This window comes from Apus apus, chromosome 9 (assembly GCF_020740795.1).
Source record: "Apus apus isolate bApuApu2 chromosome 9, bApuApu2.pri.cur, whole genome shotgun sequence".
Taxonomy (NCBI): Eukaryota; Metazoa; Chordata; class Aves; order Apodiformes; family Apodidae; genus Apus; species Apus apus.
In genome coordinates this window covers 7,410,186-7,436,080 of record NC_067290.1, presented here as the reverse complement: position 1 = coordinate 7,436,080, position 25,895 = coordinate 7,410,186, and the positions used below count along the sequence as shown (strand labels likewise).

Below are 25,895 nucleotides of genomic sequence, written 5' to 3'. Positions count from 1 at the left end.
CTTTGCTGAGTAGAGCTGGGTTTTTTTTCATGTGCTTCTGACAGCACCTGTGATTGCTTCCTGGATTTAGAAGGTTTAATGCATGTGAATGGAGCTGTTCTAGCTCCATATAAATACAAACAAAACCAACCAACAGTGACAAAAAACAAACAAACAACAAAAAAAAAAGACAGGGAAGAAAAAGCACTCCTATCCTTATACTGGCCAACAAATATCTTGGAGCTAGGAGTTCACTGTCTTTCCTTTCTTGACCAGATACCATAATCACCCTTCTGATAATTAGAGATACACATCTTCCATGTGTACATTTCCTGAGAATGCTTTAAATGCTTTAAGTTAGCACGGCAAATTGGGCCATCCAGTGGACAGATCCTTTCATTATCTCATGGATTTTTTAGAACAGGCAAGATGAAGCAGTCAGTTTCTGTTGGAATTTGGATAAGAGCAGTCTTCTGTCAGACTGGACTTAACATTGGAGGGAAGATACCATTTTAATGTGGGGGAGCTGATCTCTTTCTGGGACAGTATAGTTCCAGAAGACTAAGTGACTTGTTAGTTTCCCATCAGCCTGTAAGCCCTGTTCCTGTGCATTTCACCAGTTAATCACCTTTAATGAGATTCAGTTTTCTATACTTGGCACTAGGTAAATACCTGTATGTATATTTTTCTCAGTCTCATTTTTTTTTTACATGTAGTGAAAATTTTTGAACCAAAAACTGGTAAAGGCCAGGATGCTGGGGTTGGATACTTCTGTGTGCATCAGGAAACTTTCTCCTCCATGACAAGTCTCGGAAGACACTTGACCCCACTTCTTAAAATTCACTTGATCCAGCCTCGTTTTTTGCCCATCAGTTCAGCAGTACTGTAGTGGGCCTTCTACGTGCATAACTAACAGTTATTTCTGACACAGCTGGTGGTTAGATGACCTCTCCTTTCTGTTTACTTAGTAAATACCTTTGGTTCATCTCTCAGTTCTCTCCTGTTCTGTTTTACTTGTTCGCTAGGTAAGCTGCTTAGTCAAGAGCTTTTCTTTTTGAGCCAGGTGATCTTTTGATATCAGGGAAGGAATTACTCTGGATCATTTTAGACAGTTTGTGTGGGGTGTTACACTTGCTGCAAATTCTTCACCTCTGTTGCTTCTGGCTTCTGTTTGCTTCTAACGTTTAGTCATTAGCAAGCAGCTCCACTTGTTTCCAGATCATCTTGTCACTAGGTATTCTTTCGGTTTTCCTAAAAATTATGCTTCCTTGTGGCCATTTTATAAATACAACTCAGTAGTATCTAAGTGGTCCTATTTAAGAACAAAGTCTAGTTCTTCTAGTTACTCTAAGAGCACATGATTATGTTGTTGTTATTCTGGGAAATTTGCCGTGTTGAAAAATGCAAATATCTGAAAAGAACGGCTTCTCTCTGTCCCCTTTCTGGCTCTTGTCACTGCTATTTGGCAGTTGTTTTCCTTCCTGTGCTGCATCATCCTATATCTGTTCTTGCCTCCTCCTCTCTGTTTGCGGTGCTGACTTAAGTTTACTCTTGTGTCCTAGTCCCGAGAAGACAGGAAGGTAGAAGCCATCATGCACATGTTTGAAAACTTGGAAAAGAGAAAGAGGAGACGAGAACAACCCCCAGACCGTAACAGTACTGATGCTGAAATCAACATCAATTCTGAGGCTCCTGAGCTGGAGGAAGTAAAAACAGAGACTCCTGAAACTGAAGATGGAAGCTCAGCACCAAGTGCTGCTGCTCCAAACGTTTCTAACAGTAACAGCAGTACTGGGGTGAACACACGACGGTCTTCACAAGCAGTGGTAAGATGAAGACAGATCTGTTTAATAGCTTGTACCAGGCTCACATGCAGCATGTATGATGATAAGATTGTTCTGGTTGGGTGGGGCTTCGCTGGGTCTCTAATCTGGTCTGAGTCAGGCAGGGTCAGCTCTGAGGTCAGACCAGGTTGTCTGGGGTTTTACCCAATCTGGTTTTGAATACCTTAAAGAATGGAGATTGCACAGCACCTCTGGGAAATCTCTTCCAAATCATGACTGTTCTCATGGTGAGAATGTTTTGCCTTGGTTCTGGTCTGAACCACTCGTTTCAGTGTATCTGCATCGTCTTTTGACTTCCCACTATGCACTGCTCCATCTTCCTGGGGGCCTCAGTTTGGATTTAGGAAGACTGCTGTTAGGTCACCCTAAATCTTCTCTCTGAGCTGGATGAGCCCAGCTCCTTCATCCAGTGCGCCCTTTCTGTACCAGTGTGAGCTTAAGTTGGATACATAACTGCAGTAATTGAGGAATTATTTTGCTTTTCCTGTGTTTTTTTTATCATGGGCTGCTTTGAATCCATGTGCTCCCATTAAGTGGCAGGGTCCAGATACTTGTCTGGAATGATACGTGTCAGCTCAGATTAGGGCTAAGAATAGTTACCTTGAGACAAGTGGCAAGTTTCATACTGCTGCTTTCTCCTTTAAGACCAATATTCTGGTTGATCCCTTAAGAACAGGCAAAATGATCAAGTGTCAGTGTTCTAGGAAGTCCCCAGAGCCATCTTACGAGGTGACATAAGTAGGGCCCAACCAGACTTTACAAGCCAGGTAGTGTCAGTAAAGAAATCATAATCCTAGATCCTGTATGCAGAGAAGAGGAATACTCTTAGAGGTGCTTAGACTAATGACATTTTTATCATAGGATGCTGTCCCTGAAAAAGCAGTTACTAAACCAGCTCCAGCAAAACCCTCCAGGCCCCGACCAAAAAGTCGCTTCTCTCGATACCGGACCAGTTCAGCACAAAGACTGAGAAGGCAGAAACAAGCCAGTTCCCAGCAAGCTGAACTCACACAGGCTGTCCCAGAGGAAAGAAGCACTGCCAGCTCAGTAACCGCAACAGATGTCAGCAATACAGAAGGTCCAGGAGAAGGCAGACAGACGGCAGGGTCTGACCCAACTGCTGTCCTGGCTGCGGGATCTCAGTCTAATCGAGCTGCAGTGAAGTACCCCAAAACTAAAAAGGTAAGTATGATCAAGTGCTCAAACTGGAGAGGAGAAAAAGAGGTTTTGTGCAGCCTTTGGGGAAGAGCTGGCTCAGGGGAAACAGTTCTTCAAAATAGTTGGAATTGTCTGACTTTCTGTTTACTGCATTATTTGTTCTATTGTGGCTAAGAGCCCTCATTGTGGTTCAGAATCTGGCTGCTCAGCCCTGTACACACAAAGATTAGAAAAATCAATTAGCTGATCTTTACAGCAAGTCTATGTGGACCTCAGATACCAACAGTATCTACCACCTAGTACAGATGCAACGGGGGGGGTCTCCTGTTTGGGTACAGGAAAGGGTCCAGAAAGAAGCAAATTGCACAGCTTGGTGTATGCAGGGAAGAAATTGCTTCCTGCTTGAGAGACCCTGGGAGAGAAGTGCTGGGGGGGACTTGGCAATATAAGGAGTTGGGTGATGGAGGGTGAGCCCCGGGTAATGAAAGCAAAAAGCAGTTGTTTTAGTACTGGTTTGCAGGGCAGTGCAGGGCTTGGGAGATAGCTGGCAAAGACCATGAGGGAGCAAGGTATTAACAGAGCTGGAGACAGCTGCTATGTTTGGATCTGTGCACAGTAAGCTAGCAAAAACTTTTGGAGGCAGCATGGGAAAATGGTTGTTGTGACTCTGATGGGGTAGCTGACATTTCAAAACTAGATGCTGATAGTTTGGAAAAGAGCACAAGCTTTTGGGCCCAGAAGAAAGGATGTTTATTAGGAAAAGTTGGATGCATATGATCTCAGAAATTTTTCTGCATATTCCCAGTGTCTTAGGAGCAAGGAGAAAAAGACTGTCAACCAAGAAAGTTACCTTAAGTCAAGCAGCACAGAAGTGTAGTGAGACTTGCTGAAAAAACAAAACCACATGCAACGAGGGTGTTGCATCTTGTGAAAGACAGTAAAACAAAAGGTTCTCTTGTGTATACCAGCAAGAGAATGAAGAGAGAAAAGTGGGGCCCTTATGTAGTAAAGATTAGTTGGAATTTAAAAATAAGTTTAGAATGGCATAAAAATGTGTTTGGTGTGGGAATCGGTGGCAGTATCTTTTTGGGATGGGGTAGGATGGCAGGCTGGGGAATACTTGTTTAGGACAAAGTAGACAAGGTTAGTTTTCAGCTTAGAATTGAAGAACAAAAGGGAACATGACTGCAGACTACAATGTAAAAGCTGGAAGAAACTTCCAAGGGAAAGGAGGAAAAACTGCAGAAGCTAGCAGGCAGCTACCCCACACTGGGCATAAATTAGCCATTAATACCATTAGGTTTGAAGCTAGAAACTAGTTTTGATTAAGGTTATCAAGATTTGGGAAAACGTTCTAATAAGATGAACAGAGCATCAAATCAAGCTACTTCTGCAAAACTAGATTTGCTGTTGTGCCTGTAACAGATGAGAACTGGGTTTAAGGCAGGAAGTCCTGGCTGTGTGCCTTCCTGATGAGGAGGAGGGAGGTTTTAGCATGTGTGCTGACCTGAGCATTGCTTCCCCTTAGACCCTTTTGTCCTACTGCCTTTCTTCTCCACCTCTGCTAGTTGCATTGACAGAGTGTGTTCTCCTTCAGTATCTGGTTACAGAATGGCTGAACGACAAGGCGGAAAAGCAGGAGTGCCCCATTGAATGCCCTCTGCGCATTACTACAGACCCAACAGTTTTGGCAACTACCCTAAATATGTTGCCAGGTCTCGTCCACTCCCCACTAATTTGTACCACACCCAAACACTACATTCGTTTTGGTTCACCTTTCAACCCTGAGAGACGTCGAAGGCCCTTTCTGTTGGATGGAATGTACAGCTCCTGTAAAAAGGTATGTTTGCTCGTGTCTTTCCTTCAGGGGCTCTGTGCTCTTACTGGCACCCTTGTAAAGTTGTGTCTTCATTGAGCGTGTTTCCATGTGTATCTGCTGAGACTCTCCAAGCTGGGATTCAGTTTTCATCCTTGCCTTTTACCATGGTAGAGCGATTGTTCTGTGACTCCCTTGTTAGAAGCATGTACTTTCAGGTCTGCAGTGGCTGTTTATTATCCAACCTATGTGATTCTAGGAGTTTTAGTTGTTGCCCTTAGAGTGTTTTACTGCTTTCACAGTCAGAGGATGGTTGGCGTTGTGGGGATGTGGATTATGTTGCAAAAGACCTCAAGAATACAGTGCTTCAGACAAGATCCATTGTCTTTGGAGAGCCTTTGATGTTTAGCAAAGCTTTGAATTTGCCTGTTCAAAAGAGCAAGCCCACAGCTCTTTGTTTCAGATCATAGACTGTATCTACAACAGATACTTGTGGCCATGCAAGAAGCCTGAACTGAGCCCAGCTGAGGACTTCATTCCTCCAGAGGTGGTGTGTGGCCAGTAAATACTAGTGTTTACGCATCTGCAGGGAAACAGTAGTTCAGATTAGTTTGCTCAGTCAGATTTCTATCAGAATTTGTCTTGCCTATCACCTGTCAGCTTTGCTCAGAGGTTCTTCCAGTTCCTGTGTGATTACCTGAGAACAATTTTATGGAAATCTTTCCTGATCTTCCAATCTTGGTAGCTTTCAAAGTCAGATACCATGTCCTGGTTTCTTTGCCTTCTTTGAGGAAGTTGTTCCAGAGAGAAGCTTAGGACTTGCTGTTTCCACCTGCAGCTGGTTTGTTGTTGAGCAGTGACAAGCACATAAAAAAGAAGCTAAGGTCTCTTGGGTATTTCCTTCAAAGGTAAAGCTCTTGATAGTTCGTATGTACTTATGTCAACAAAACCATGTTTGTTCCCATGTGCCTGGGCAATCTCCCCATGCATCTTTAAGCTGAGAACGCCAAGGATCAAGCTGCTTTTTTGAACCTTCACAGTGTCCTTCAGTCTCAGGGAAGAGAAAAGCATCCAGAGCAGAAACTGGCAGAGTTATTCCAAATTCTCTGCTTTGATGCATTTGCTGTGCAACTAGCCAGCAAGCTCCCAGTTCAATGAAAACTGTTGTCATGGAACAGGTCTTTCAATCTTGTGCTACATCTGGCTGTTTTCTAGTCGTATGGTAATTCTCACTGCTGGACTAGTCTCACTATGGATGACTTTAATTTAGTCCATGTCTACTCTGAAGCTGAGTGTCCAAAGCTGGATGTTGTTTCACAGCTGGGGTATTTTCAAGCAGGAAAGTTCCTCAATCTTATAGCCTTATACCCAGCTTGTGCACCCCAGTAGGACAACTTGAGTTTTCTCTGACAGATCGATCTGTAGTTGTGTTCAGTTTGTGATTCACTGGTAGAACAACCCATTAGTTTTCTAGCTTGTAATTTTAGAAGTGGTTGTTTCTGTCTTTATATGGTACTTTATTCTAGCCTGTGCTGAGCTGGGTCCTGGTTTTCTGCATCTATTTCTCAATTTGGTAGGAAAATCTTGAATACTGTCTTCTAGCATGTTCTAGTTTCTCCCAAGTTGGCATCATCTGAAAACTTAAGCACACTTCTTGTTCTGTTATCTAAATAATACAATACTGAAAGCTGCTGTAACCAGAACAGTTGTTGCAGAAAGTAGTTTGTCAGATTTCTACTTTTTGAAAGAAAATAATCAATAACTGTTCTAGTAAGGGTTTTCATCCACTTTGCAGGAGTTCCCCAGCTTTTTCATGGAAAGTGCCTAGTTGCATTTGGTGTTTTTATAACTAGTAGTCTGGAGATACAGGAAAAGTCTACTTCTCATGTTCAGGAATGTTTAGAAAGCTCTCACAGGGAAGTCCTCCTTTTCAGCCAGCTGAGGCCTAGCAGTGGGTCTAGAACATGATGACATTGTGCTCTCAAGACCTGATCTTTCTGTCTTGTCTGCTTCTGACTACTCAGTCAGGAAGGTTGATTCATAAAGGCCATTGAAATAGATCACATATTTTCTTGGATTGTCAGCAGGCCCCTTCCTTAAACTACTGAAGACTGTGCCAAAAAACCCTCAGCAGATGATCCCAGTTTGCACCCAAAGCATGCCAGCGGCTGAACCTTGCAAGGAAACTGAGCTGTGCAACCTGCTGACGTTAATCACACGTTGTACAGTGGCTTGGCCAGCAGAGCAGATGCCACATTTGAGGTAGCAGTGATCCAGACTGGCTGGCACTCTTCACTTTTCCTGGTGGCCGCAGTGGAATCCATAGAGTTCTAATTGAACAAAGAAGCATCTGCTGTACAGTAATAAAGCCATCAAAATAGGTCCTGTCACCTGCTCTTTGTCCTCACATTGAAGTTCTCACTTTAAGGATTGTGGCCACTGAGTTTCTGATGCACTTTCATGGTAGCATTGAGGATTCATAAGACACACGTGTCTCCAATAGGACACATCCTGCTGGCACACAGGTGAACTGTGGATTGCTGGAAGGTAAACTTAGATTTTAAACCTCTCTGAGAGAAGAAAACACTGGTAAAGTGAGTCCCTTGGTTAAACTACACAAATGTAAAATATTCCTTGGGGTTTTTTCAGCAGTTTGCTGTCATTTTATGGAATCACCTGGTTTGTTTTACCTTCTATTGTGGCAGTTACTTTTAATAGTAAAGTAAGTAAAGGTTTCCTGCCTGCCCTCAAGAGTCAGTTTGTCTGAAGATGCAGGGCTAGCACACCCACTGCAGCAGCTGGGACTTAATTCATGTTCATTTGCAAGAGATGTGAAACATTCTTCATTGTCTGTGTTCAGAAGACCACTCTGACTCTTATCTTTTTTATTAGTAGCTGAAGAAAGATCTGTCTGTATTGTTATCTTTTGGTTTTTGCCCCTTTGAAAACTTCTGATTGAATTTTATCAGAATTTTTCTTTTCTTTTCTTTTTGGCAGCACATACAGTCCTGGAAGAATTGTTATGTGATTAAAACCAGCCATTTCTCTGCTGGAATTGTTAGAGCAGAGTCTATGTTAAGCTCTAATATGCCCTAGTGGAGCAGAGGGACAATGTCTTCTCCTGGGCAGGAAACAACTATTTCGCAAAAATCCAGGTTCTAGGGTAGTTCATCATATTTATCTACCTTTTTTTTTTTTAATTAAGATGGCCTTTAATAGTTTTTGTCTGTAGAGTTTTGCATTTTATCTGTTTATAATTTGCTGTTATCTTTGTGTTCTTGCTGAAAACTCCTGATCCCCAGAATACATCTCCCTCAAGAGCACATAGTCATACACCACAGGAGGTGGTAGACTCAGTGCTAACAGCTGAGTTCTAGGAGGTAATATCAGTGTTCTGAGCAGTCTGCCCTGCTGCTCAGAAGTGTAGGAGTTGGAGTGCATCCTGCAAGATTCCATAGAAAGTACCAGAGGGGTTGCACGTTTATGTAGTCTCCTTCTGTTTCAGCGCTGGATCAAACAAGCCCTGGAAGAGGGAATGACTCAGACCTCACCAGCTCCGCAAGAGAACAGAACTCAGTGTCTATACCAAAGTAACGAGAACAGCAGTTCTTCCAGCATCTGCAAAGATGACACAGGTAAGTGCTCAGCACCATCAGGGCAACATGGGTGCTTGAGTGAAACTGGGGAAGCTGTGCAGGATGACATCCTGTGTGTGCTGCTGCTTGATGGCACAGCTTCGTGGCAAGGTGAGACGTTGCTTTGCCGTTCCTTCCAATTTCTGCAGACCCATTCTAGCACATGTAAAGTTTCTCAGTATTTTCCCCATGAAAAGATACTAGTTTTACCTTGTATCATCAACCTCAGGGCCCAGTGACCATTTGTCTGTTGGGGGGGGAGGAGTACAATGTTATCTCTTTTCAGCAGGATGCTGTTAGATGGACAACTAACACAGGAAGATGTAGCAAAGTCTCACAGGCACGTATGATATAAGCAAATTATTAAGTAAGTCTCAAAGATGGAGAAGCTAAAATCTGTGAGTAAAGCAGCAGAATGGTTAAATGTTGTCTGAATCTTTCTGCAGAGAAAGAGGGTGAAGATCTCCCAGTCAGGGATCAGTTTTCCAAGGACAACAGGCAGGAAGCTAGACAACACACAGATAATACAGAATTGATTATTGAAAGGTTAGGTGAATAGCAAACGAAATGACTGCCAGAACCAGTAAATGCATGTCCCTGAGCAAGACCTGAAGAAGCAAACAACTTGAACTGTAAAATGTACTGAATACTTTTTTTAAAAACTGAGAATTAAAAAAAAAAAAAATATATATATATATATTATTTGGAATAGGGGTAGGCCTGAGGGAAAGGTATTAATCCTTTGTGGGAGTGAAGTGTGTTTGGGCTGTATTGATTTGGCCTATAGGGAACTATTAGCTTCAGCTAATGATAACTGAGCTGCCTGTGGTGAGCAGTGACAGTGACATGTCCTCTGACCTCTGTCCTCTTTTTATCCCTTCCTGTCTTCCTTTCCCCTAGCTCCCTCTTGTGCTTACTTCTCATTGAAATATTTCCTTTCCTTGTTCACCTTATGTTCCTGATTATGTATTATTCTGTTACCAGTATCTAGACATGTCTCAAAACTGGTTTAGAAGTATTTCAGAGGTACTTCATTTTTAGGAATCTTTTGTAGTCACACTGGAAACTCATGGGCTCCATTTGGGCTGGGAGTAGGGGGGAAGGAGACAGCATGTGATTTGCACATGGTTAGTGGTTAAGGTTAGTAGTTCAGCCCTGTCCTCAGCTCAGTTTGTTTTTCAGACTTGCTGAGTCCCCTGAAGAAGTGGAAGTCTCGCTACTTGATGGAGCAGAATGTGAAGAAGTTGCTGAGGCCCCTGTCTCCTGTCACCCCTCCACCTCCCATCCCTTCAGTCCCTGGTTCCACAAGCCCACAGCTGGCTACACCCTGCTCATCACTGCCAGGAGAGGAGGAGAGTCGCAACGGTTACGGCATGATGTTCTCACCAATTCCCTCTCTGGCTGCCAGTCGCTGCAATACTCCGCTACAGTTCGAGGTAAAGCTGAGCAGGGACTGGGAATGCTAAAAAGAGAGGAACTGGAATATTTGCAACAGAGGTAGCACTAGGGACACCTTCCTTTTTGAGTACATGGCTATATTCCTGAGCAGCATCTTAGTGTCAGACTCGAGAACACTCCTGCCTTTCTCCTCTGCTCCACTTCTGGTCAAACTTCCTGCTCTGTTAAATGTCAAACCTTGCTGCAGCCCAGCCTCCTCAGTTTGTAGCTATCACTGACATTAGCCTCATTCTTTTCTCCATTTCTCTACAGTAGCTCCTGAATTGTGAAGGCTTTTCAGTGTTCTTTAGTCATCTTCCCCACTTCAGATCCCTCCCAGTTCCTGCCTTTTCCAAAGAGTGCCAAATTGCTCCACTTCTCAAAGGCTGTCTGACATCCTTGGCTCCTCTATCCCTAAGCAGCCTTCAGTAGCCCCAAGCATGGTAGAAATACTTTACACCAGCTTCCACCATATCCATTGGTTTTCCTTTTCCTTGACTGGGTAAAAGGAAAATACTTACATCTTTGATTTCATGGTGGTTTCCTTTTGCCAAAAAAGGAAAGTACTGAGCAGGCTGTGTAGGTGGTTGGTTTCCCTTGCTCTAAACTCTGCAGGAAAGTTATCAGCAGGTAGGACCAGGTAAGAACTTCCACTTCATGTTACTGCACAGTGCCTGGGAATAGGGATCATGCTGTTTGTAGGTTTATTTGCCAGTACAGCATATTTCCATTTAAAAATGGAACACTTCCAGCCTGCTCCTCATACTCTACCAGTTAAAACCATTAAAAGACCATTTTGCGCAGCAATGGACTGTTCCATACTAGGGACTGTTTTGCAAGGATCCCTCATCTGTTTTGTAACAGGGCAAACAGTCCTTCGGTATTTTTAGCTTAGTGTGCTTTTGATACTTTTCCTTGAAAGCTCTGTCTCATAAGCTGTCTGAGAGGCAGATCTGTAGAGGTCAGCAGGAAGACTGGAGCACTGAGGAGAAAGATGGACTGTTTCAGGCACAGAACTTGATCAGAAATGATCTTTACCTTTGCTCTGGTTGAGATGGTGGATCAGGGTAGTGTTGCTGTGGACCTTCACAGTCCAGTCACCAATTTCATGTCCCACCTTACTGTTTGTTATTTCTGTGTGTAAGACCTGGGAAGCCTGAATTTCAGTGGCATCTATACTTCACTCACCCCCTTTACCTTTTTTCCCCTTGAAAAGAGTCTGAACAGCTCAGTAGACCATGGGCTTCTTTGTTCCAGCTTTTTCATTTCCCTCGGTGCAGCTCATTCCTGGTATCACCACTTTAATGTCACGTCTGTTTCCTTTAGTTACTGTCATTTCTAACTTGAGTGAATACATCTCCCCATGCATAAAGCTTTGTGCTGCAGTCCTGTGGCACAGCAGGAAGAGGACAGCAGAGATTCCTCCACCAGTGTTCATGAGCTTCCTCAAGCAAGCAGAGAATGTCACTTGTCATCTTGACTTGCCTGGAAATGCATTTTTGAAAGATGGGGCTTTAAAGAATCTTCCTTGAATAATTTTGTAGCTACTCTCTGAAGAGCTTGTATCAGAAGCTGTGAAGCTCTGCTTGATTGGGTTTTTACAGACTGAGTTTTTTCAGACCGAGTTTTGGGACATTTTAGATTGGAAGCATAAGTTGGAGGATGCTCAGCCCCTCCAATACACATGAGAGTGACTAGAAGCTTGATGACATTTTCTCTGGAGTTTCTCTGAGGCTTTTTTAGCTAACAAGTTTGAAATCCCTCAGTTTCCTGAGTGTGTTTCTGCTTTGCAGAGGGCAGTGACCCCTGCTAGATTTCTCTGATGGCAATGTACCTCTGGGAAACCTTCTTCCTTTCTGATTCTATTTTAGTCCTGCTCAGTAGCATGGAAAGGAAGGTGCTTGGGAAGGAGGCCATGACGATGCCATCACAAGCAAACACTCCCTTCTGCTGATAGGTGCTCAGATGATATGTTTTGACATTTCATAAAGCTGTCCATTCACACCTATTTTCTTGACTTTTTGAAGGAGACATTCTTGTTTTCTATTACAATGTCTGTGAACGTTCACTACAGTATTTGGGGAATCTGCGTTTACCTTTTAGGCCAAACCAGACTTTCCATCTCTCCCGTGTCCTCAGACCAAATGCCAACAATGGCTTTCTCTATTTCATGGTGCAAACTCTTATCTGACAGCATCAGAAATATAAAGAATAAAATGCTTCTTTTCTTAACCTTTATGTGCTCCATTTTGGGTACTAAGTTACAGCATGAAACACAGTAACCCCCTCCTGTCTCTGTGCTTCCAGGAACCTGTAGAAAACACTTCACAGAGTTGTCATCCAGGCTGGGGCCAGTTCCTGGGATAGTCTTGGTTTAGAATAGCCATTGCTAACCTTTGTGCTTGTGTTTTAATTGATTTTTTATTTTGCTCCTTGACTTTTTAAGTAGATGAATAACAAGGTACTTTTCCCTCCTACAGAACGTATCCTCCCCTGAGAGTTCCCCTGCGCATAGGCCTGAGTCCATGTCACCTGAGGTAGTTATCACACCATCCCAACTGCATGTGGGGCCGGGAGCACGCGTGGTTTTGTGTGTTTGTGTGTGCATTTGAGGCTGTGGTGGGAGAGGAGGGATGAGAAGTGCAGAGGCGAGTGGGAAAATAAGGGTGGAGCATCAGTCACAATAAGGCTGAGGAGAGTTTTCAGGCTTATGGCAAGAGAGCAAACAAATTGAAGACTGAATTTATGATTCACTTGTTGACATGGGTGGGAAAGAAGCAGTGTGAAGACCTGGTATTCTCAGCTGCTGAGGTGAAGGTAAGAGGTCTTGGGGACCCTGGAAGTACCATAACCAACTTGAGCCCCAGCCCAGCAGAAAAGTGGAGTGTGGTAGTTACTCAGTAGCAGCAAAATGTCTACTGGGAAAGAAAAGGGAAAGCATTCACTAGGAGTTTGGACTTTCTTGGGACACAGATGTGCACTTGGCCTGCTCTCTTCAGCCTTGGTTTATCACCTGTCCCCTTGCAGACATAAAATGTTGAGGAGATGCCAGAAAGTCATATTTTTGTTTACCTATTGGCCTGTTGTAAAAGATGAGGTGAAGTACCTTGCTCAGACTGTTTCATAGTAGAATATCTGTGCTTATCTCGAATGTGACAGATGACTTGGAGCTGTGCTACAGCAGAGGAAAGTGCTCAGCAGCAGAGCTGGTGCTTGCTACTGCTGTTTTTCCTTTAGCACTGTAGTTCTGCAAAGAGCATGAAATTGTGTCAGTTATGCTCATTGTTTGAGGTCCTGACATATTATGATGGGGAAGGAGGTGGTTATGCCATTGCCCTGAAGGATTTTTGGCACTTAAGGTAGTTAAATGGATATAGCATTGTGTCAGTGCCTAGTGCTCCAGAAAATGTGACAGCACAAAGATGGTTTTGTTAGAGAATGTAGAAATGCAGTATAAATTAAATGAATGTACTATTGTTAGAGATTGCTGAAGCTCACAATAAGTGAAAACAAAAATGGCTTGGAAGTTCTGGGCACTTTATTGTTAGGAAGTTAGTAGTGGCTGACTTGGGACAGTTAAGAACTTGGCTAATGAAACAGCCAATGGACAGCAGATCTTTTCTGTTCTCTCCTCATGATGACCCTAGCTAGTACTATGTGCTAACATCAACTTTGGGACATATGAGGCAACTGAAAATGCTGGGTTTTCTTCACTTGCTGCCTGGAGGTAGTGCTGAGCCTTGTTCTCTTGCTGCAGTAAGACTGCTGAAGGGGAAAGGCCGTCTTGTACTTGGCAGCTACACTGACCTTCAGCCTCAGTCATTCCCCTGTATAATGGGCAGAACAGTCCAGGAAAGGACCAAAGGGGTAATCAGGAAGAAATAGGAAAGTAGTAAGCTACCATTGTACAGAGTACTTTCTGACTTAAGTTTCTCTCCCCACCCTTGCCTGACCCTTTTCCTGACTTCCCACCCCCCTCCCCTATATCCTTCTCGGATTTTCCAGCTCTGCCTCCGGTCTGACCCAGATTTGAAAGGTGGGTACCTGGATTCCAGTGCGAACACCTGCCCGGAACGACCATCGCTGCTCAGCTTTGGATCCTCTGATCTAGCTTCTCAACCCTCCATAAACTCTACTTCAGAGATGAACTTCCCAGGGAAAAGTGGGGACACACAGATGCTGCTACGAAGCTCTGATCAGGCGTTTCGGACAGAGTTTAATTTAATGTATGCCTTCTCCCCCCTGAACGCGATGCCACGCGTGGAGGGGCTGGTGCGGGGGGCTGCTCCCTCTGCAGAGAGGAAGCCAGTGAACTCGGAGGCAGGATGCTGCAGCTCCCCTGCTGAAGGGTATTTCAGCAGACACGAGTCAGGGCTGCTTAAAGAGACCGTGCATGGATCCATGTCTCCCTGCGGCGAGAGGCCTTGCGACGGCGTCAGGTCTGCTCCCCAGAATCCGCCACAGAGGAAGAAGGCAAGTGTTGTTGTGCAGGAAACTCCTGAGAGTGCAGGAGCAGTTGGCACCCTGGGGAAGGATTACAGGGAGAAGGACGAGAGCAGAACACAACTAAAATGTAGGCTGGTCCAAGTCATCCACTGGATGAAAGCAGTCTGGAAGTTGTTAAGAGAGCAAGCTGCCCTTTAGGCAGGATTTTGATGTGAGAGGTGGAAGAAAAAGATCACAATAAAAATACCTCTTCTGGGAGCACAGAAAGGAGAGCACGATGCTCACAGCTTTCATAAATGATTGTTAAACTGAGACAAGACCCAGCACAATAATACAGTGAAACTGTACTTGCTGGAGATGTTATTTATCAGGATGAACAGGGTCCTTACTAGGAAAAGAGGGCCTAATGTTTCAAAAGAAAACACAGGCTGTTTATTAGAAGGTATTAGAACATTTGCATTAATATGGAAACATAGTAACATTGCAGTAAAAGTAGATGGAAGTTGTTACTTTAATTTTAGCTCTTTGAAACTAAAACCACAGGAATATTTTTTTGAAGAAAGAAAATGCATATTGGTTTCTGCTAGCAGACCAGTGACCCTCATGGGACTAAAACTGGATGAAAATGACAAATCAGGCATTGCTGTGATAAAAACGGATACTCGTGGGACAAAGAAACACACACTGTTGTAGATGTGCATCAGTGCCTTTTCCTGTACTTTTTTTATCTATTGCAGGTGTGGTAACTCAGATCACTTGTACAAGTGTCCAGCTGGGTGGAATATCTTGTTTCCATTTAATTTCTGGAGGGTTTTTGATATTTTTTTTTTCGTTTGGCTTTCTTTTCAAGTTACACTTATCTTAAAACCATCACATGGTGAGTTACTTTTGGAAATACCATGTTCAAAGCCTTCTAGCAGGCATTGAATCATAGTTGATGAATTCAGCAGACCTTCCTTCTGTGAGTAGTTTATGAGGTCTGTGCCTCATAATAACTCTGAAGGGGAAGGCACGGTGAAAGGTAGGTGCTCAGATGGAAATACTTGTGTGGTTTTGGTTCTCTTGTCCCTGTGTTGTGAGACTGCATTATCTGGGACCTTTTGGTCTGTGCCTTTGACAAATCTGAGGCTGCTTTGCACAGCATACGTTATGCCTTTGCTAAAATGTACTTTATTTAGGTGTCAGGGCTAGAAGATTGCAATACTGGCTGCTGAACCACCATAGCAGGAATCTGCACTAAGTAGGTTAAAATCGTGTGAGGCTTTACCAAGCTTTTAGCATTAATGTGGCTGAAGTAGTACAGGACTTTCTGAAGATACCAGTTTGGTGAAGGAGGCTTTTATTGTCTCATTTTGAGATGTACAGATACTGGTACACATTTTATATGATGTCACAAACCAGAGAGAGGGAGGGAAGGGTGTCAGGAGGGAGGATACAGAGGCTGGATGCTTGACTGTGCAAGTGCATGCTGAAGTAATGTGAAATTCCAGATTGTCAGAGAAGCAAACTAGCTGTGTTTCCCCTGAAGTATTGGCCATAAAGAGTAAGACGTGGGTGAGCCTGGCAGTTGATGAGTGATCCAGATTCTTAGGACTTTGCCCTTTTTCCAGAGAGCCACAGATCTGGAAAGATTCTGTAATCCCCAAGTGTACCTTGGACAGTTTTATCTGCAAACCCAGGGAAATGGAATTTTTTTATTTATTTTTTTTTAAATGGTGTGTGGGCATGTTCCTAATCCATTGTGTTCCCTGACTCATGGCTGTATTTTTCCCTCCCAGGTATCTCTACTGGAATATCGCAAGCGGAAACAAGAAGCCAAGGAGGGAGGTGATTCAGCACGATGCACGGGGACTCCCACCCGACAGGGCAGCAGCAGTTCTGGGACTGACACAGATGGCAGCAGCCTGCCCAGCTCCGTAGTACGAACCCCGTCCTCCCCACTAAGTGGCTTCTCCCCTTCTCATCCCGCCCTGCCTCACGTAGAGGACATCAGCCCACCAGACTCCAGGGGGTCTAGTTCCTCGACATCACTCAGCAAATCCCAGGAGAGCATCAGCAGTAGGTGGTGAGTGTTCTGCTTCCAAGCAAGCCTGAGGTTGCTCCACAATCTCAGAGAAGGATCAAAATCTCTTGGGGGTATTTCCATAACAATAAGTGCAGTTGGATGGATTAATCAGGTCTCTTGGCATTGTTCTCTTTCATAATTGCTAAACACCCCTGAAGGATACCAGCAGCCTTCTCAGCCTGCCCTTTAGTTCTTGGTTTAGGTATCAAAAATCTGTCTTGAAAGATAAGTTAAACAGCTATCTCTTCCACCAGCTTCTTTTTAAGGTCTTGGGTTTGCAGATCTTACTCTTGCAATGAGAACTTAATCCAGGTCTTTTCTCACTGAACCTCCACTCTGTTTGAACTTGTGCAATACTAAGTCAGCTCCTATTCAGAAGAGAAGCTGCAGAGCCCTCTGCAACTCCGTGTGAGAGAAGCAGGGGCAGTGAAACAACTCCAGCCTCCATAATAATGCCTTGTACATGTAGCTTGAAGAGCAGTTGCCAGACTGCAGTTCAGTGGCTTGCCAAATGCACAGAAAAAGCACCTTTACCATGTAACCATAAAAAGGTTTGATAAGGAGGAAGGCTGGTCTTCAGAAACTTTTGAACCTGACAGTAATGTCTGTTCCAAAAATTAAGTACTGCAACACGGGGTGCTGCATTGTGGTGTCAGTGTAGTGGTGGTTGGAGTGTTGTGCTGATGTGGTACTGGGTGGTACCCTGGCTCTGCTGCTTCATATCCACTTTCCACTGATGCACAGACAAAAGGCAGAACTTCCTTAGTGCTGATTCTGTGTCACTGCTCGTGTAACAGCAGGAGGGTGGAAAGGAAAGAGATGCTAAGCAATGCTGAAGGCAGTGAGAAATATGAAGTCTGTGTTGAAAGTGCTTGAGAAACACTGTTTTGGGTGAATTTGTAGGAGTAATAAGATGTGTTTCCTTTCCTATCACTCTTCAAGCAGAGGTTAATAGAAATAATTTATACCTCTCTGATGTTCCTCTGTCTCCCAGGTGACTTTCTGCCAGATGTTGGGACTGGCCACAGCTGAGGCAGTCAGCTGTGGTTTATAGTTTATTTTGTACTCATTAGCTTATAATAAAATATTATTCTGTGCAAGTGTTGATATCCCATGCCTTTCTCCTCCTGTGCCACTTCCTTCTGCCTGTAAAAAGGTGGAAGAAAAACCTTAGCTGAACAGACAAAAAAACAGTTTGGGTGTCAGCATGGCAACCAAGCTCTAGTACCATGTTTTAAATTCTGTGAGCTTCATCTGCTGCTCCTCAGCAGGTGCCCTGGCTTCGGTTTCTCACATGGTTTCATGAGTAAGTATTGTGTGGGAATAAAGAAAGATCGTCATGTTAAAGGACACTGGATATAGAGTTGAAACCATGCTGATACATTTTGAAATAGGATTAAACAGATTTGCTGCCTTTAAAATCCTTATTCTTCTGTGTTTCTAATGGGCAAGGCTAAGAGATGTACAGTCCCCTTCTTCTTCAAAAAAAATATCTTAGAAGCTACATGTTACTGAGTGAACCAGTTTCTTCTTTAACTCTGAGTGCTTACATTTCAGATATATTTCCAGACATTCACAGTAATATAATATTAGGGACAGAAGAACATGGTGGGAACTAAAATGATGTGTCTTACGTTTTAGAGTTGTCCAGATTTTTGCTGAATTCTGAAGTATTTGCCAGTAGCTGTCATTTAAAAAAAAATAAGTTTCTGTCTCTTTCAGTTGCCAAGATACAGCCATCACAATGTAAACAGATGTGCTGCTGCCCAGTAAACCCAGCCTTGCAGAAAACTGTCTCCAGCAAAACAATAGCAGCAACAAAGGTGTGAATTCACCCCCTCACCCCACTCACCTCCGTGAGGTGTGAACTCTGGCCCCTTCTCCCTTCTGCTTCATGGAGGGGTGAACTTCAATGCCTTGGCTATTTATTAAAAAAAAAAAAAAGGCAAGCTAATGTGAAGCACAGTTTTAAATACATCTTTTAAAAGAATTTAAAAGGAAATACAGAAATCTGTTAATGTGGTGTTAAGCTGCACACTTTCATGGTATGCAGTGCATTTAACTTTATACCAAATATGTAAATTCAGGCATTTTTAAGGTCCATGTTCTTCAGTGTCTAGGGTAAAGGCTCTGTGAAACCCTGATCAAGGTGCTACTGTCTTCCAGGTTAAAACACATATTTCTAAAGAGATTTGGCTGTTCCTGTGCATGGAAGGTTGGATATTCACCCAAGGGCCTCGGGTTCATATGTAGCTGTTTGTCCTCTACAGCTGGCTTTAGGAAAGCCACTTCTCCTGCTTTTCACCCTCACTTGTAATACACAGTGGAACAAGATCTAGCACCAATCTTGAGTGGAGGGCTTTCACGTTACAAAATAAATGGGACAAAGTAGCATTAATGAGTAAAAGAGCCAAGCCAGCTCTGCAGCAGGAGCATTGCATGGTCTGTGCTGTCTCGACACTGTGTTATCATAGAGGTGTTGGGTTTGTTGCTTTTTAGTTTGAATAAAATAATCTATGCAAAATAACTTGCATCTACTTTTAAAACAATACCAGGGCTTTTTTTAAATGCTGTTGCATCTTGAAACCATTTTCCGGGAGAAGGTGTCCTGCCATCAGGTGGTCTGCTGAACTGGGTGTTTGTAGCACATTTCTGGTAAGAGTAAAGGTTTTGTATTTCTGAAGGCAGTGCTATCATGGCAGCCAGTGACTGGAAGTCCCACAGGAGGCTACTTACATTGCAAGAGCAGTTCAGAAGCTTATTTCTCATCTGTCTAGAGAGCTGGTGGTCTCTGATCCCTCCCTTCTGTGGTAGGGCTTTGTGTTTGCACTAACATCATACCACTGGATTTAAGCAGAAGCTTAAACTTCTCCTGTGGTTAAACCAAGGACCCCGCAGCCCCCTCGTGCCTTGGTCTCGTTGCTCTTGGCTGCCTGCTAGCAGTGCTCAGCTGCCACTGGGTGTGTGTTGCAGGATGGTGCCCACGTCAGTGGAGAGGCTTCGGGAGGGCCGGGGCATCCTGGAGAAGGTGCTGCGGAGCGGCGCGAAGGTGTCCCAGCGGAGCGAGTCCTCACCTACCTGTGACAGTGCTGCTGAGAGAGATCCAGGTAGGAAGATGAAACATCTGAATGCTTGGCAGAGTGATGGGCTCAAATAACTTCACAGACTTCTCTGTGAAGTTAGTTTTACCTTAATCTTTATCAATGCCTTATAAGAGCCTTCTGCAAACTGTATTTTACTGTTATTCAGATATTGCCTGAGCCTGTATCCCTCTCCTGTTAGACCTGGAAGACCTCCAGGTTTCTCCATGGTTTGGGTTCAGGACTACCTACATCTTGGCTCTGACAAGGACAGCTTCTTTGTCCCTGAGCAGATGGATTAAGCAACATTGCCTCGATTTCCCCTGTGTACTGAGGATGAAAGTTCCATCATTTAATAATTCTAGGAGGCTGAACATCCAGATAAATGTATGATCACACTAAAATGCAGATGTAGGCTTTAGGCAGTGCTAAGAAATAATTTAGCTTCCAAGCCTCACTGTAGCACTTTTTGAAGTTGCTTGATTCCTTGAGTTACAGTATTTCTCAGTTTGGTGAAATGCACCTCCTGACTGAGGTGAAACCAGTTATGTGTTGATGTTCCTTTCTTTTCTAAATGAAAGCATTGTCCTCACCAAGTAGCATGCAGGGTCAGTGAGTATTTGTAACCTGAGCAGAAATTATACCCCTCTTTTGTCCATCTGTGGTCAAAGGGTGAGATGTGACTTTCTGTGAGATGGACAGGTCACTTCATAATTGCCCAACTTCTCAGCTGTGAAGTGGAGTTATTTTTTATTTTGCAGTCTGCGTTGAACATGGTGGTTTTTCTCTGACAGAGTGTGCCTTCGGAAGGCTGATCACACTTGGGACTTACAGTAATGGATCATCGTATTTAAACAGCTGAGTCTGTGTGTCACCATCAGTCCTTGCTTCCTCATAGCTGGGAACTGTTGTTAGAGATTCCTGGCTGAGATGGTTACAGCTGACTGATGATCCCTGCCACTCCTGGTGTTACCTTTAGGAGTTGTGAAGATACACGTTTACTTGATGCTGTTAACAGATAATATGAGGGCAACTAAAAACCCCAAAACTTGGATGGTTTGCTGGTGGAGCATGTAGGAATGAGATGGAACTTGTGTGCATGCCTCTCTTCTGAGAATTGCAGCTGCTCTCTGTTAAAGCTGTCACTTCATATATGCTTTGGGTTAACACAGGCCAGTACAGCCAAGAAAAGCAATTCTTCTTTATGTCCTTCCTTGTGCAGATATTAAGAAATAGGGAAGAAAAATGTTTGCTTTGTCTTTTAAGTTTCCACAAAGCAAACTCAAAGCAAAGTTACAGGTAATTCACCCTTTGTGCTTTAGAGTCTTTCAATATTTAACTTGTCAAGGTTTTTTTCTGTGAACAGGCACTGCCAGAAAATTGTACTGGTGTGCCCAGCCTCTTAAGAAAAAATTTCTTCCAGAGATCTTTAGATTTCTTCTGATTCTGATACTCAAGTCTCTTCTGTGCCTGACTGCTTAACAAAACATGCCCCGAACTTCAGGTTGTGCCTTCCTGCAGTGCAGTACTCAGAATGCCACCCACAACAAACATCGACTTGATGCATCAGATGTAGTGTCAAGAAATGGAAGGTAGCACAGGACACATGCTGAAAACTTGACACTGTGGGTTCTTTGAAGGTTTTGTGTCCTGAGGAAGAGGACACGGGGCTTCCAAGCCTCAAGAGCAGACAAGGCAACTCCTTCCTGATCCCTGTTTCGTGGGGGCAGCAGCTGTGCTGTAGCACAGAGAGGACAACCACCACAAAGCCATGGGCACTGCTGACACTGGTGCTCGTGCCAGTGCATCTGTTGCAAAGCCAGACCTCTCTGGCAGGAGCACAGAGCAGACTGAGGCAGCGTGTCCTGTTTCATGGCTGACACACATCTGTCATATAATTTTGAAACTAATACCAACACTGTTTTACCACGGCATTTCAAATGTCACTGCTGAGAATCCCTGAGATGCTGCAGCTGAGCAGCTCTGCCTCATTAGACCACAGCATAACTCTGATGTGAAATCTAGTTTCTCCAGTTTCACTCCCTCCTAAAGCACCATCACCAGGTGAACTCCATGGTTACAGTGGGAGTGACTGAAATACACACATGACAAAGTGGCTGGGTCACTTGCAATAAGTACTTTTTGCCTACTCCAGTTCAAGTTCATTATTTGGTGGGACAAGAAGCTCACATATCCTCTAAGATATAGGTGCTAGAAAGGCTTGCTCTGGCAAGAAGCAGCTTATTCTTCTTGATCTCTCGTGTGGCAAAGGTGGGTCATTGTGTACTGTGCTGCTGTTACCTGTCAAACCTTGAAGCATTGTCATCATCTTGCCCTGTTTCTGAAATAGGCATTTCTGAGGTCTGAGAGTAACCATCTCCCTTTGGAGCAGCTCAGTTGACTTGTAAAGCATAATCCCCAAAATGGCAGCAAGGGTGCTGGCAGCCCTGGCATCCTGGGACCTCAGCCTTCAGCAGTGTCTGGAACTGCCTTTGAGGAAAACCTGCAGCAGGATCCTGCTGACAGCCATCTGAGAATCGGCAGTTTCATCTCCCCAGCTGTAGCCAGTATGGATTCCTGTGACCAAGGCTGAGTGGAGAATTGCTGAGTCCCTGGAAACCGTCTTCTGCCTCCCATATCTTTCTGGGAAGCCAAGGGAGCCCAGGCTGTGGCTGTGAGGTGCAGCTGTTCAGGTAGTTTGGTCCAAGGCAGGTGAGCTTTGGGCTAAACCAGAAAGAGCTGGGGCAGCAGTTCCTAACTTGTGTGGCTGATTTGTGCATGTTCCAGTTGCCTTTTGCTAGGGTTCTTCAGCTTATGAAGGGCTGATGGCTGGAGAAAGCTGCTCTTGTCTCAGCTGTAGCTGGATGCAGAACAAGACAGCTGGGGTGTATGCAGGTGTCATTTGAGAGGGAGCTGCTGTGGCCTCAGTCCAGAGGGTGAGCTTTAACATCTTGCCTGTGTGTTGCAGACACAGCAGAAGGAGACACTCCAGAAGCCCACAAAGGACCAGCAGTTTACAGTCCTTCTCGATACAGCTACCAGGTAAATAATTTCTTATATTATCTGCCCATTCTGAAGTAAAGCTTTTGACAGAATTGGGGGGGAAACCTGGTCTGGCTGCCAGTTATTCCCAATCCTGCTATGCCACTAAGCACCTTTGGCATGAGAAGAAGATAAACAAAATGGGGAAGTCAGTCTGACATGCCTTGTCTTTTCTTTCCCCACCGACTTGTTCAGCTCCTGCAGTCTGACAGTCCCCAGGCAGAGTCACAGACCCTTCTCCAGCAGAGTTCCTCCCCCTACAGAGGACACCTGACTCCATCTCCTGGATACAGCTATCGAGCAGCAGCACAGAGGACAGGACACAGCCTCTCTCATGCTTCCTCAGAAACATCCCTCTCCTCCACCTCCTACTCCAGCCCTGCCCACTCGGTCTCCACAGACTCCTCTGCCCTCTTTGCAGGGAATTCGGGGTATTACAGCAGCCAGCAGCACTCTGGCAGCATCAGCAGCAGCCTCCTGAAGAAGAGCTGCCCTGCTGCTGCCAGCCCAGCACAGCAGGGGGCTGCGGACTCCCTTTCCTCTGAGCCGGGCTCCCTGCCCTCAGGCGCCTCGGGCTCCACCTCGGGCTCCACCTCGGCTCCCCAAAGTGCTCGGTCACTACAGTCAGACTTGAGGACTATCAGTCTACCAGGCTCTGGGCAGTCCGTGCTCTACCAGGGCTCCCGGGGGGCAGTGATTTCCAATGCACAACACTACCCGCACCGTGGGGGAGGCAGTGTCCACCAGTACAGACTGCAGCAGCTTCAAGGTTCTGGAGTAAAGACTCAAACAGGACTTTCCTAGGGCTGCCTGGACTCCAGGAGGACAAAACTGCCCATAGCTCCTTCCAGACACCTCTGGAAGTGGCTCCTGGGCCAGTGTTGGGAGTTTGCACCTGATGCTGGGGTGCCAGGGGTCAGAGGCTGAGGTCTGAAATGCACAGGTGAGGTTTGCGAGCAGTACTGGCCTCTGGCCGTGTAGGAGAACACAGATTTCTCTGAGGCAGAGACTGTAGCAAAGCTGTTCCCTGACGTGTGGGTACATTGCAAAAAAAAAAAAAAAAAAAAAAGAAAAGAAAAAAAAAGTAAACAAAACCCAGAAACAAACAAAAGGCAAATGGTTCAAGTGCAATGACTGTGGTGCAGCCTCTGTCTCTGGTCCGTGCCCATGGCCGTAGTCTCTGATGCAGTACGGACGTCTTTTTGAATACGAAAGCAGTTTAAAGAAAACGTGGGGGGAAGTTGAACTCCAGTCCCAAAGCTCTCTTTGTAGGTCAGGTTCTCAGTGTGTTCTGGGAGGGCTTTAATCCGTTACGATCATTCCAGTCACAGGCAGGCGAGCGCACGCGGCTGCCTCTGGGCCTGGGTCCCGGCTGCCGCGGCCGGAGCTTTTTCCAAGACAACGGAGTCTCCACGAATGTGAACTAGCAGGGGGTGGGGGGTTGGAGAGTGTGTGTGTGTGTGTGTGCGCCTGTCGCCGCAGAGGATCTGGGACACGCCGCCACACGCTGCCCAGGCCTGCGGGCGGGAGCACCGGGGGGCTCGGGTGTGCAGACAGGCTGGGGGAGCGGGGGCCCGGTGAGCAAATGCTGCCGGGGGCTGCGGGGGCTGCTGGGAGCTGGGGGTCGGGTGTTGGTGGGGACCCCATGGGTGCAGAGCCAGCGGCTTTCCGGGCGGGATGTCCGGGCGGGATGTCCGTCCCAGCTGCCGCCTGCCCAGCAGAGCCAGCCCAGCCGCAGTGCGCTGTCTGTTCAATTCCATACGATTGCCAGCTTCTTTCTCACTTGTTTACTGTAATATCGGGCGTGTTTTTATTTATCTAATTTTATATTCAGTTATAACCATAGTAGGTTAGCTAATATATGACAGGTGTCATCCCTGGTGCTGCAGTGGAACTTCTCCTTTCTCTTGAATAACACAATGCTGTGAGTCTGTCTCCCCTGTCTTTTCAGATGCACAGTCTTCTTCCTTTTTTTAGGACTGTTACAGGTTTCTCTTAATTCACAATTGAAATCAGGTGTTTGTTCAACCTAGGGGAGACTTTTAAAATATTGAAACAAAGAAAAACTTTCTCACACTGTCTGGCTGTGAGCGTGTTGGGATGGAACTTGTCACCCCGCCGTTGGGTGTCTGTATACTGTATAAAATAGGTGTAAACTTCACACGGCTTAGCCCTGGGGGTGCAGCCTCCCCCTTCGTGCTCTGAGCAGCACGGGGCAGGCGGGCTCTGCCCTGCCGGGCGGCAGGAGGGGCTGGGGGGGCCCTGCCCAGAGGCTCCAGCACCTTTGGGCGCAGCAGGGGAGCAGGAGGGAGGGACCCTGGAAAGCTCTTGGAAAGGTGGGGGCTGTAGCTTCTTACTCTAGTGGAGTTTTTACACCATGCTGTAACATTTGAACTTTCACAAGAGATGTAATAATTTTGATAATAAAAATACTTAACTTGAAAACCGGTGTTTTCCAAAGTCCCTTTCTGTGCCACCTTCAGCGCTGGTGCCCAGGTTGTGGCGGGGGGGTTGCATGTTGGTCTGTCTTCCCCATCCCTGCAGGATGAATGAAATCCTGCAGGAGCAGCCCTGCAGACCCTCCCTTTTGCCAGGACTTCAGGTGAAGCCAGGGGCTGCTCTGGGAGCCACAGATCCTGAGGGAAGGGGAATTCCCTGAGCTTCCGGCTGGTGTGAGGTTGTGGCTGCACTTCTGCTCATCTTCTCACTCCACCACATTTGGAGAGGAGGTGGGATGGAGGGTGTCCCCTGCACTGCTACACCTGCTTCAAAAGCCTGGTTTCAGGATTTTTAGTTTTCATACCACTTGCCTTTTCCTTAGGAAGCCTGAGATGGGCTGAGCCTGCAGCAGGGTCCACAGGTTTGCCTCCCACGTGCTGTCATGGTCAGCAGTCCTCAAAGCTAGTACAGCCGTGGTGCCCAGTGCCTCTGGTGTTTGACCACCCTCAGCGTGAGCACACCTCCCTGACACCTCCTGTGTCTGTTGTGGATCATCCTGTCCCCATGCATCACCCAGACGAGTCTGTCTCCATCCCTTCCACACCTTGCAGGCAGCAGCAAACCTTCCTCTCCCAGAGGCTGCCCAAGCCAGTCCCTTGGCCTCTCCTCTCTGTTGTGTCCCTGCACTGGGCTCACCTGAGCCATGTGTTCCCTGCCAGGGAGGCCAGAGCTGGCCCAAGCTCTCCAGGTGTCCAGTAGGTCCCCAGGCTGCTCTTGCACTTGCACAGCCTGGAAGGTGTTGCCCCCCCTCCTCTGCCCAAATGTGCCATTGGGCTGATGGCCACATGAGTTGTGCTTCCACGAAGATGCAGGAATTTGCTGGATTTCAGGAGGTGCCTGCAGGTGAACTGTGACTCTATCCCTGGGGACCCATGAAGGGGGCAGAAGGGAAGG

The 25,895-nt window shown here is 45.6% G+C and overlaps 1 protein-coding gene across 4 annotated transcripts in view; it reads left to right on the top strand.

The window, feature by feature from the left end:
* Positions 1 to 24,947, top strand: part of SETD5 (SET domain containing 5) — a 67,270-nt gene extending 42,323 nt beyond the window's left edge. For 2 of the 4 annotated variants that reach the window (XM_051627937.1, XM_051627938.1), the window contains exons 14-24: positions 1,542 to 1,805; positions 2,685 to 3,005; positions 4,579 to 4,821; positions 8,303 to 8,432; positions 9,615 to 9,868; positions 12,350 to 12,406; positions 13,875 to 14,342; positions 16,094 to 16,380; positions 19,354 to 19,487; positions 22,429 to 22,502; positions 22,698 to 24,947. In XM_051627937.1, coding sequence (XP_051483897.1) covers positions 1,542 to 1,805; positions 2,685 to 3,005; positions 4,579 to 4,821; positions 8,303 to 8,432; positions 9,615 to 9,868; positions 12,350 to 12,406; positions 13,875 to 14,342; positions 16,094 to 16,380; positions 19,354 to 19,487; positions 22,429 to 22,502; positions 22,698 to 23,306 — 2,841 coding nt within the window. In that variant the 3' untranslated portion in view covers positions 23,307 to 24,947. The other 2 variants (XR_007890380.1, XM_051627940.1) reach the window with 2 other exon arrangements.
* Positions 24,948 to 25,895: the final 948 nt, after the last annotated feature.